The sequence below is a fragment of the Coregonus lavaretus genome (assembly GCF_964263955.1).
Source record: "Coregonus lavaretus genome assembly, chromosome: 28".
NCBI lineage: Eukaryota > Metazoa > Chordata > Actinopteri > Salmoniformes > Salmonidae > Coregonus > Coregonus lavaretus.
Window position 1 is genome coordinate 13,696,006 of NC_140015.1, and position 12,646 is coordinate 13,708,651.

General features: G+C 47.5%; 1 protein-coding gene across 1 annotated transcript in view; it reads left to right on the forward strand.

Moving 5' to 3' along the window:
• The window catches only part of LOC311103884 (pleckstrin homology domain-containing family H member 3-like), a gene marked incomplete at its 3' end in the record, with an annotated part of 30,285 nt that extends 18,016 nt beyond the window's left edge, over positions 1-12,269 (forward strand). The window contains exons 3-6 of the mRNA XM_084145515.1: positions 7,268-7,362; positions 11,438-11,689; positions 11,964-11,968; positions 12,225-12,269. Of these exons, the coding sequence (XP_084001641.1) occupies positions 7,268-7,362; positions 11,438-11,689; positions 11,964-11,968; positions 12,225-12,269 (397 nt within the window). The remainder of the gene's footprint in view (positions 1-7,267; positions 7,363-11,437; positions 11,690-11,963; positions 11,969-12,224) is intronic.
• Between the last annotated feature and the right edge of the window lie 377 nt (positions 12,270-12,646).

A 12,646-nucleotide genomic window follows, 5' to 3' on the forward strand; every position in this document is an offset into this window, starting at 1 on the left:
CAAAACTACCTTCATACTTCCATTCATTTTTTAAACCGGTAACAATTTATATTCAGACGAGTCCTGTGAAACTTGTGGGGGTCGTAGAGCAAAACCATTGTGTTCGTGAGAGTCTCATCTTTCTATAGAGTGGTCATATTAGTTAGTTGGATGCTACAGACGTTTTCGTGAGAAGACTGATTTTTCGGGATGTCTCCTGGTTCTGACAAATAGCGCTGTAGCTCTGCTACTTTTCACCGCAGATGCAGAAGGGCGACATAGGCGAATGTGGTGGATTGAGACGCAGCCCATGCAAAAAAAGATATCTCTAGCTTAAATTGACAGATGTATTATGTTAGAATGCGTCAATAGACTCTTCAGGAATCATTATTAAAGGTAGCATGATGCAAACCCTAGTTCTACTGTCTTTCTGTTGTCTACACCCTTTTTCTCCCCAATTGCGATCCAATCTTGTCTCATCGCTGCAACTCCCCAACGGGCTCAGGAGAGGCGAAGGTCGAGTCATGCGTCCTCCGAAACATGACCCGCCAGACCGCACTGCTTCTTAACACCCGCTCGCTTAACCCGGAAGCCAGCCACACCAATGTGTCAGAGGAAACACTGTTCAACTGACGTCAGCTTGCAGGCACCCGGCCCGCCACAAGGAGTCGCTAGAGCGCGATGAGCCAAAGAAAGCCCCCCAGCCAAACCCTCCCCTAACCCGGACGACAATGCGCCAATTATGCGCCGCCCTATGGGACACCCGGTCGCGGCCGGCTGTGACAAAGCCTGGGATCGAACCCCAGACTGTAGTGACGCCTCAACACTGCGATGCAATGCCTTAGACCGCTGCGCCACTCGGGAGGCCCATGTTTGAACTTCTAACAGAAATGTGTTGGATAGCCCCCTCTGGATCAGCTTACCAAAATGTCATAGACTCACACCCACCCACCCAACTTATTTTCCTCAACACAAAGTAGCCTACCTCCCAAACCTATAGCATATGGGCTTCAAAGTTATAACAAGCCCCTGTGTCTTCACGTATGGTTTTGTCTTTGACATGACTTTGATGTGGCGATGCCTGTGTCTACAGTAAGTCACAAAGACAGATTGTGTGTTAGACGTTAGCTGAAGGCCTGGGTACCCAGATTGAAGCTGAAGGTCAGGCTTGTTTGGACAGAGACAGAGTAAAAGGTCAACTGGAGGGTTTGAGCCCGCCCCTGCCTCTCCTTTCTTTCTCCCATTTCCCTCCACTTTTCCCTCGTTTCCCTCAACTTTCAAATGATCTCTCTTGAATCCTGCCTCGTGCTAGTTTTGAAATGAGTAATTTTCCATATCTGGTTAGTGGTTAGGGTTATCTTCCCACACAGTATTGTTCCTCAGGGTTGTTATGTAATACATTTTAAAAAGCCGATAAATAAAATTGTTGCTGGCCAAATTGACCGGGAGAAAAAACAACGGTAGGAAGGCTATCAGCGCGTCACCCACCACTTGACAATGTGAGCTGGAGGCAGTATGCATTTTGAAAACATACTTCATTGTTTGAAACCTGAATGTTTTACTTCATATTATGAGGCATGTCTTACCTTGCTTGAAAATCCGACCATAGAAAGGTGGAGGCATTTATTTGATAAAGACTTTATAGGCAGTGCGTGAGTTTGAAGTTTGGGGAAGCATAGGCCTACAATTTATCCTACCATTTATACCAATCTGTGGGTCAGTTATGATTTTCAGTTTCATTTCAATAATAATGTTTTCGGTTCTCAAAATCATTGTCACGTGGACAATCATTAAAATATTAATTAAAATATAAAAAATATACAAATGTAAATTCAACTAATGCGAGAGGACCTGCTTCTGCCATATGACACATTGATACACCGTGATCATTGGTGGCTAAATAGCCTAAATGAGTGCATGGAACTCAGAGATGGCCAATGCAGCCGTTGGCCTATAACTTCCATTGTCAACAATGTAAAAATACATTAAAAACTGTAGAAAATATCATGATGAAAATTCTGGTTCTTTCAATAACATGAATCTCTCTACTCAGCCTGTCTGCCTTCCTTTCTTTATGTCTTCACTTGAGCTATCGCTTGTGAAGTGCAACATTGTATCAAATCAATCAACTGGATCCGGCCCGAACTTGCAACATTATATCAACTAGCCTATTCCGGGTTCTCAGAGTTTAGGCACCAGTGAGCTCAGGACAGACAACTGTTTTTGTGCAAGGGAAAGGAAAGGTATTTTATGACTTTCCACTGGATATATGGGATCATCAGATTATTATATTTTGCTCTTTCACACGAGGTTTGGTGATTATCTAGGGGGAGATTTTTGGAAAGATTGTTCAAATAGGCCTACTGTGGGGAACTATTAGGCTGTCTTTCACAATGGATGTTAAAACAACAGACAGTTGACTTACTGTGTGAGGTGAAGAAAAAATGACTGAGAAGCTGAGCTTATTAGTGGTGGACGTGATGACTGAGACAATCAGAAATCATACATCCCCAAATGGGCACTTTCGCGCAGCAGGCCAGGTAGGTGTCACGCCCTGACATTGAGATCTCTAGTTGGGTTGGTCAGGGTGTGAAATCTAGTTTATATATTTCTGTGTTGGCCGGGTGTGGTTCCCAATCAGAGGCAGCTGTCGGTCGTTGTCTCTGATTGGGGATCATACTTAGGCAGCCATGTTGCCTACCTTAGTTGTGCGATCTTGTTTCTGTTTGGCTTGTTTGATGTTTAGCCTCTTGAACTTCACGTTCTGTTGGATTTTGTTATTTTGTCGGTGTTTATTAAAATAAACGACTATGTACGCATACCACGCTGCACCTTGGTCCGATCCTTTACACAACGAACGTGACAGAAGATCCCACCACCAACGGACCAAGCAGCGTGAACAGGAGGAGCAGACATCATGGACATGGGAGGAGATATTAGACGGAAAAGGATCATGGTCGTGGGAGGAGATCCAGGCAGGTATGGATCGCCTTCCTTGGGAGCAGACGGAGGCAGCGAGGGAGAAAAAACGGCGACTCAAAAGGTCCTGATCACGAAGGAAGCCCGAGAGGCAGCCCCAAGAACATTTTGGTTGGCGACGCAGCAGGAGGCCCTGAAAGGGCTGACTGTGAAGGAGGAGAGAGCTATAGAGGAGGCCACTCTGAAGATGTAGGCCCTCCAAGCAGCTAAAGACCTGCAGCTCAGCACTCTGAGGAGAGGAGGCCACCACCTTACAGGAGCTGTTAGTTAAGAGGGAGCAGGAGCTCTCCCTTCAGAAGGAGGCGCTGCAGGAGGCCCACAGGGAGAAGGAGTCAGTGGAGCAGTCCGCTCCACCGGTGCCTAGTCCAGCTCCGGTCAGCTGCTTCACTCCAGTGCCAGAGCAGACCGCTCCACCGGTGCCTAGTCCAGCTCCGGTTATCTGCTCCCTACCAGAGCCGGGGCAGTCCGCTTCACCGGTGCCCTGTCCGGGTCCGGTCGTCTACTCTTCCCCCATGCCGGAGCCATCCGCTTCACCGGGGTCCGAGCCAGACGTCAACCCCTCTCCAGGGTCGAGGGCTCCCACACCAGGGTCCAGACAGGGCTTGGTGCATTGTGGGAGGACTGAGAGGGGGAGCATCGCGCCGGGCTCCAGACCAGACCGGGCTTGCAAAGGGGAGGCAGGATGGGAGAAGAGTTTACTGCCTACGTCACGTCCGAAGCCGGAGCCGGAGCCGCCACCGAGGCTAGATGCCCACCCTCCCCCTCCCCTAATGAGTCAGGTTTTTGCGGCCGGAGTCCGCACCTTTGGGGGGGGGTACTGTCACGCCCTAAGGTAATAATAACCATGTTGCCTACCTTAGTTGTGGGATCTTGTTTCTGTTTGGCTTGTTTGATGTTTAGCCTCTTGAACTTCACGTTTGGTTGGATTTTGTTATTTTGTTGGTGTTTATTAAAATAAACGACTATGTACGCATACCACGCTGCACCTTGGTCCGATCCTTTACACAACGAACTTGACAGTAGGCTAATTCAATGCGTGCTCAGGCATGCGAGCTCCCTCAACATTAACAAAATCAAAAAAACAGACCCATGCTCATTGCTCACATGGATCACTCCAAACAAAAGACAATGAAAAAAGGGACAACTCGTAAATGATGGATGTGAAATAAACCTAAACTTGTTTCTCACAAGTGTAGCAGGTTGTGAAACAACGTTTCCACTCCGAGAATGAGAACAGTAAATGACTGTAGGCCTAATTAGTAATACAATGCATTAACATAAATTAATGTAACCAAATGACGGGGATTAACGGTACATTTACTATTGGTGAAATTGATCAATTGATCAAAATAAACAACCATAGGGCAAACAATTCACATGAAACAATGAATGCGCAAGAATTGTTGGGAGACAGCTGAGTGGATTCTGTAGAGCTGAGAGCATGCATTTTGGAGAGAGACGGCCTATAGGTTACTTTCGCCACACACCCCTCCCCTTCTTCGTGTCTCAACATTTTAAATTATACACAAGACACATTATCTTCACACATATTTTAGATGCTTTTCACTGACAGACGCAACTCAATAATAAGCTAGGCCTTTTTCCACGCACGCTGCCCATGAAAGACTTCCTCATATGCCATTTCTCACCTGTTCTATTGGTTTTCTTTCGTTGTCCAAAAGTAAAATGCACAGTCCTAGTCATATTAGCAACCCATCCTAGTTGTTGCATCTTTATATTCACACTCTTTCTAAGTTTCTAACTGAGATTTTCATCTCTGTCATATACCGCTTGCATCAGGTGCACTGTTTAGAATGGTGTTTTCCCTTTTTCCCACAAATTGCATTTTGGCGAATGTTTGAAAATGACGTTTTATTGGCTGCTTCATTACAGGAGTTGCATGTTTTGTTAAGATGAATTACCATAATATAAATATGATTTCTGTCATTCTGAGCATGTGGGTAGATGCCCTAATGGGTTACACACCCAATGCATATGTGTCCATTACATTTCTCAAGTGGCCGGTAAAAAATCTTCCCAGTCACGTTGTCCGGCGCCACAATTTCCTAACGGAAACCCTGGTGCATACATACAGTAGCCTATAGCTTTAGGTAGGAAATTGACCCATTTCACGGCTAGAAGATTGCTGGTTTAAGTTTTGGGAGGAACATAGCTAACATATTGCTTTTGTACCCTTGAACAAGGCCCAAACTATAGAGGTACTAATCGACAACACGTCCTCTGTAGCTCAATTGGTAGAGCATGGCGCTTGTAACGCCAGGGTAGTGAGTTCGATCCCCGGGACCACCCATACGTAAAAATGTATGCACACATGACTGTAAGTCGCTTTGGATAAAAGCGTCTGCTAAATGGCATATTATATTATATTATATTATAATCCAGGGCTGGTTTGTACCGGTGCTTTCCAGAGTTTGTACGTGTGCCCCCATGCAGACAATAGCACAAAATGATCCTAGGCTTTGATATCAAGTCCTCCAAATACCAACACGCTATCCCCTAGCTGGCTGTGTTGGCGTTCTCTATAGATCCAAATCAGTGCATTAAGTTCTCCATTTAAATGACTGTATATAGGTCTGTCTGCATCTGTTTCTGCAGCAAGGATTATTCGTGGACTCAAAAAGAGCCGTCCTCAGATTTCTGGATGTATTTTTATGTATTTAAGAGAAGAGGGATATGCTCCGATACATGGGACTGGTCCCGGGTGGCGTTACTGTTTGAATGCTGCAGTCGCTCTTGGGCTTAGCTGCAGAGGTAGACTGGGTGTAGTATGACAGGGCTCTGACCCTCTGATGTCTCTCTGATATTTCCCCTGCTGAATCAGTCACACACTGTCAGGGCCAGTGTGGTATAGTGTTTCCCTGTGTGTCTGAGCATCAGCCTAAATTAGAGACTGATATATACACACATTTTCCAACTACTGTACAGTCTGAAACAGGCAAATGTATTGACTCAAGGGTCAACTAGTGGATAGTGGGAAAGTGAGATACTTTGAGCAGGTGTCATGTATTCTAGATGAACAGTCAGCACAGTCCTGTAAGCTGAGTTGAGCAGGATAGGATATATTAAGACTCATTGATTAGGTCTGCCTTCCATAAGGAATAACCTTCCACAATCATCTGATCAATAATCACAGCCCAGAGAAACGCTATCTAAGACGGTACGGGATGGAGGGATGAAGGGATGGAGGGATGAAGGGATGGAGGGATGGAGGGATGGAGGGATGAAGGGATGGAGGGATGGAGGGTTGGAGGGATGGAGGGATGGAGGGATGAAGGGATGGAGGGATGGAGGGATGAAGGGATGGAGGGATGAAGGGATGGAGGGATGGAGGGATGGAGGGTTGGAGGGATGGAGGGTTGGAGGGATGGAGGGATGGAGGGATGGAGGGATGAAGGGATGGAGGGATGGAGGGCCGCCTGCTAGAACTAATTTCCTGCCTGGTGTTTTCAGAGGAAGGAAGGCGGGTTTGTCCCTTCATACCTCACACGCTAGTTTGACGCAGGAAATAGAGAAAAGAAACTAGTAATTAGATAAATAAATGAGCATAGATAAACCTTATAAACAATTTAATGGGCTGGAAATGGGCCTTGGCCAGCGATTACAAGCTGAGCTCTCAGTCGTCCAAAACATTGCCTGCCTGGCCAGATGTCTGAAACGAATGTCACTTTACAGTCCAAAGTCCTCGCCACCACCATGACTGCATGTGGTGGCTTTTCTTTTTACGATGCTTCTTCGACAGTGGCCCTTGAGAAAGAGAGAGAGGAGAGAGAGCATTTCACAACAGTTTCCCATAATTCCCAGATGTTTTTGATGTTCGTTATGGGTTTGATTAGCTGAATAGCTGACAACAGTGTGAACTTTTGAACTCTCTCTCTCTCTCTGGCCTGGGACTGCCTGGCTGGCTGGCTTTGAGTCAGTCCGGCGTCGCTCTGTCACGTTTATTTTCAGTCCTCCGCTTCTTTCCACTCCACTGTGCCCGCCAGCCCAACCAATAAAAAAGAGACAAGCTGTCCACAGTGGCGTGGTATGCATGCAGCTGGGGAGGGGGGGGAGGAAGGAGGGAACACGGAGAAGGAGGGAGAGATATTCACAGCACTTCAACTTGTCCCCCTCTCCTCTCTCACGTAGGGTGTCAGAGAGGCTTAGGGTTGGCAGAGAGTCATTTTGGGGTTAGGTGTGTGTGGTTACCCTCCTCCCCTCGACTCAGAGCCAATAGGGTATGGGGGGGGGTGCCTTGACTGTGGGGTGTACGATGCAGTTATTTACCACCTCTGTCTGTCTCACACAGACACAGTCTGTCAGAGGTTCCTGATGAGATGAAGAGTCTGATCATAGAGAAGAGCAAGATGGGCCTGGAGGAAGACCCTGAGCTGCTGGTCAAAGGTGAGCCTGCCTGCCTGCCTGACACACTTCTACACCATCCCTCTATTCTCTCTCTCTTTTCTCTTTGTGTAGCTGTCGTGTTCCAGTTCTAGTGATTTGCATGTACAGTAATAACAGTTGTGTGTGTGTGTGATGATAACGTTCACTCATCCAAGAGCATTAGCCAAGCTTTAGCTCAGTGCATGTTTGAGGTGTTATCGCTGAATAAGTAGACCATACTGTACTACTGTACTGTACACTTCACGGTCCACAGCTGAGCCCTCACACGCACACACACAACACTCTGCCCCCAGTAATCATGTAATGATGACCATCAGCAGCATTAAGAGCCTTGCGTGCCTGACGCTTTTCAAGGAGTGATCTCACAGGCTATTCATGTGTGCTTTTCCTGCTACCGAAACGGTTGCAGTAAAATGCCAGCGCTTGGATAAGTTTCGTCCTCTTTGGGATGGCGTCAGCCTGATCGGCTAATTCTGACAGCAGTTACCATGCAGCACCCCTGGCTGGCTGGCTGGCTGGCTGCACCCCTCCTCCCTCTGTTTCGATGTCTGAGACCGGGGGGTGCATTCCTTCCCAATCTGAGGACGGATACTTCCCCTGGGCCCCTGGGGTGGCTATGTGCCTTGGCATTTCTTCTCACCAACCCCCGCCATCTCCACCACCACTGTGTAGAGTGTAGACGCTCCAGGACATGTGAAGGCCTTGTTCTGTTCTCTTTCCCCGTGCCCTTGTTGTGTGCAGGGATACATTTTCAAATGCTCCCTCCATTAAGGGTGTATCTGGCTGTTTGGTGTGGTTTTCAATGGGACATCCTCAGGCAACTGGGGCCAAGTGTCGCCTCGCTGTCTAAAATAGGCCACCAACCGTGCAGAGACAGAGAGAGAGAGACAGAGAGGGAAGGATATAGAGAGAGAGATTGATGGAGCGAGGGAGCGAGAAACTCCTAGACAGAATGCAGTAATGAGCATTAATTACATTCCCCTGTTTTTTAATGCACAGTCAAACTGAACAAGTTTAGCTACATATGACTTAGAGTGGCCAGTACTCCAGTAATTTGGAAAGTGATTCAGTCTACTCCATTGGAATCGTTTCCTTTTCTGTTTGGATCTCTGTCTAATTCTGTTCAGCCCATAATCCTAGTGTTGAAGCTCATTAAAGCTCTGTGCCCTTATGGATGACTGTTTGTTATCAGATACTTTTTAATCTCCCCCAAATCTCCAAAACAAACAGAAAGCACACACAGAGATAGAAGGACAGAACACAACCAGAGAGAGACAGACTCCAGTGTTTGCTCAGTCTGTGTTTAAGGGGGCAGGGCCAGTGTTAGGGGTCTGGGGTCACAAATGAAACAAATTAAGGGCGAGCCGTGACCCCCATGGGACACATTAGCAGGCCAGAGAGATGGGATCCAGATGGAGGACCGTGGGGGGGAGGGGAAGGTAGAGGGTCCTGACCGGGACTCTTCTTTCACCCTTTCTCTCTCTCTCTCTTGCGATGTCTTTCTCTCTCTCCTCCTCACTGCCTTTCCTTCTCTTTCTCTACTTTTCTCACTCCCTCTGTCCCTCTTCCTCTCTCTCACTGTCTCAAAAAGAGCAGCTGCAGGACATCCTGTGTGACTGACAAAGGAGTCGGGCGCACATGCCTCCCCGCTCTCCGCTAACCAGTCCACCCAAACCCCTCCAACCCCCTACCCAATCCGTCATCATCCCCACCCAATCCCGTCCTGTCTTACCTCATAGTTTTTATTTATCCATTTCATGTTGGTTTTTATGCTCCTGTTGATGTGGTGTTAGTTACCTCAGAGTCCTGTGCTCAGGACTATATTGGGTGGGTTTATAGTGTGTTCCAGGCTGCCACTAAGATCATATTGAGCCTCTCTGAAAGGGGAAACAGAATGAGACGTGTGTAGACTCCCACTCTGACTGGCCCCCTCCAGGTCTATGGGTTGTAACATGGGGGATGGTAGCAATGGGGGCTCTGCATGTAGGGAAAACCACTTTAAGGCAGGAAGAAAGGGAGCAGAGAGAAGAGAAAGAAAAAGGGGAGTTGGGGCGGGGAGAGATGAAAGAGGGAGAGACTGAGCGGAAAGAAAAGAGCTGTAGGGAAAGCGAGGGAGATCTGACAGGTGGCATGCAGCTTGCTAACCACAGAGGAAGCTGTGACGCTGGCTCAGCGTCAGAGCTGATCTAAGAAGTTAGCCCAATGAACATGGCACTGCTGTACCCATGAACACACACACATGCACACACACACACATTCAACGGATGGCACACCCACATAACCCTGCCCCCGCCCTCACCATAGCTCCCTGCTCCAGCTTTGGGCCAGGTGACCAGCCAGGGCCCTCTGCCAGCCTATCCATCAGCCCTCACTGTGAACTCTGACCTCTGACCATGACTGCTCTCTCTCATTTTACCCCTCCCTCTCACCGCCACCTCTCTCTCCATCCCTCTCTCTCTCTTCCCCGCTCGCTCTCTGTCCCTCTCCCTCTCTCTCTTTGGGCAGCCCCTAGCTGGAGCTTGGCCAAACCGGTTTATTTACCCTCAGCTCTGTGAGATTAAATATTTAGAGGGAACAATTTGTACACATAGGCCGCGTCCCAAATGTCACACTATTCTCTATATATTGCACTACTTTTGACCGGAGCCCTGTGGTCCCTGGTCAAAAGTAGTGTACTACATAGGGAATAGTGTGACATTTGGGACACAATCAGTGTGGTGCTGCATGCCTGGTGTTTGGTAACACTACAGCTGCTTTCCCTTCTGGACACGGGTAGTACACTATATATACAAAAGTATGTGGACACCCCTTCAAATGAGTGGATTCAGCTACTTAAGCCACACCCGTTGCTGACAGGTTTATAAAATCGAGCACACAGCCAAGCAATCTCCATAGACAAACATTGGCAGTAGAATGGCCTTACTGAAGAGCTCAGTGACTTTCAACGTGGCACCGTCATAGGATGCCACCTTTCCAACAAGTCAGTTCATCAAATTTCTGTCATGCTAGAGCTGCCCCGGTCAAATGTAAGTGCTGTTATTGTGAAGTGGAAATGTCTAGGAGCAACAACGGCCCAGCCGCGAAGTGGTACAGAGCCCTGACCTCAATCCCATCGAACACCTTTGGGATGAATTGGAACGCTGACTGTGAGCCAGGCCTAATTGCACAACATCCGTGCCTGACCTCACTAATGCTCTTGTGGCTGAATGGAAGCAAGTCCCCGCAGCAATGTTCCAACATCTAGTGGAAAGCCTTCCCAGAAGAATGGAGGCTGCTATAGCAGCAAAGGGGGGACCAACTCCATATTAATGCCCATGATTTTGGAATGAGATGTTCAACGAGCCATGTAGTGTACATCCCCTTCATGTAAAGCTGGACACTGCAGACCAGGGTCCTGTTCAGTAGTGACCAAACACAAACAGTTACGAAATGGAAAATGACCATTCTTATTTGAAAAATTCTGGTCAGTTTCAAACCGTTTTGTCTCATTCTGTGCCTACTGAACACCACCCAGTTCTGAGGGCGATGTTTATGTGATAGGGGTGGAATGGAGGTGAAGGGAGCCAGGAGAATGTATCAGCCTCTCTTTCTCTCTCTCCCTCCCTCCCTCCCTCCTTCTCTGGGCGTTAATGTAAGATCTCTTCCTGCTACTCCACCACCAGCGACTGTTCTCTAACCTCCCGGCTTTCTTCCTTCAGTCTTTCCTACAGCTGTAATTATCCTGGTGGCAGGCACACAGGCCTTAATGTCTGACTATACCATTAGCTGCCGTTATTTTTAACCTGTTCTGCATGTTATAGACATATTTGATGTCAGATGGGTTCAACCTCTTAGTGATTATTTTCAGCCCAGCCTAATTAACCCTTAAATTCAACCCAATAAGACACACACACACATACACACACTCTCTCTCTATCGTTTGCAGATCTTTTTTTATTATTCGGCTACCTTTTTGATAACATCTTTCTTTCTCACACACGTTCACACATTGAAATAATCATGTTCTGGTGTCAACTGTGTGGGAACCTAGTCATGTAATATCCAAGAAATGTCCCCTTTCTTTGTGTGTGTGTAGGCTGGCTGTTCCGGGAGGTGCGTGGAAGCTGGATCAAGCAGCGCTGCTACTGGTTTGTACTGAGCCAGGACTCCTTAGACTACTACAGCAGCTCAGAGAGAGGAGCCCGCAGACTGGGAACACTGGTACTCACCAACCTCTGCTCTGTCATCTGGCCAGACAAACAGACCTTCAAGGAGACGGGTGAGTGCCACACACACACGCACACACTGACACATGAGCATGAACACACATACACACAGACAGACACATGCATGCGCTCTCTCTCTCTCTATCTCTCTCTCTCTCTCTCTCTCTCTCTCTCTCTCTCTCTCTCTCTCTCTCTCTCTCTCTCTCTCTCTCTCTCTCTCTCTCTCTCTGATTCATACACACCAACTCCATGCCATCCCAAATTCCCTGTTTGGATAACTAAGCCCCCCACATAATGAGTCCCATATTGGTCCCCTATCCTTATGCGGTTCAATTATCAAATATTGGTAAAGATCTCAAAGCGGTCGTAATGTGAGGATTTACGGTCTCCTCTCAGTTCCTGTGAGCCCAGTACACCGAGAGGAAGTCTGGAAATCCCAGTCCACTTTTCTCTCCACAACTTGGGTTTGTCTGGAACCCTCTGCTTTGAGTCATAAGCACCAGAATGGGCCTTTACCATGTAACACCCTGAATGACAGGAATCGGAGAGGAAATACAGGTGAAAGGCTATTGTTGTGTGAAGAGAGAGAGAGGGGGGGGATGACTCGGACTAGGAGTTTTTCTGTTAATCACCCACGATATACGCGCGGACACACAGGGCCCTCTGTGTCTGTATGGAGGGGATTGTACCTTCGCCTGCTAACTTTAGACAACCACTTAAAACATCCAGGAGAAAAAATACCTAACCCAAACATTCCCCTAAATCTGCTATGGGACTTTCCTGCAGAGAAGTGTGTACTGTTTTGCTGAGTAAATCTGTCCCAGCAGAGTGGTATGGACCTAACGGCTTCCACCTTGTCTCCTTACCATACAATACTAGTTTCCCTTTTAGACCCAATATCTCCTTCCATCTCTCTATCTGTCATATGTTCACTTGTGAAATAGCAGTGAATGGGGTCAAACACACACAAACACACACACTTTAGCCTCACTTGGCTAAACAAAAGCAAATCAGTATGCCAAGTCACGTAGCTAGCAGCAGATCACATGGTAACAAACTCAGGGTATGATTGGCCTGGG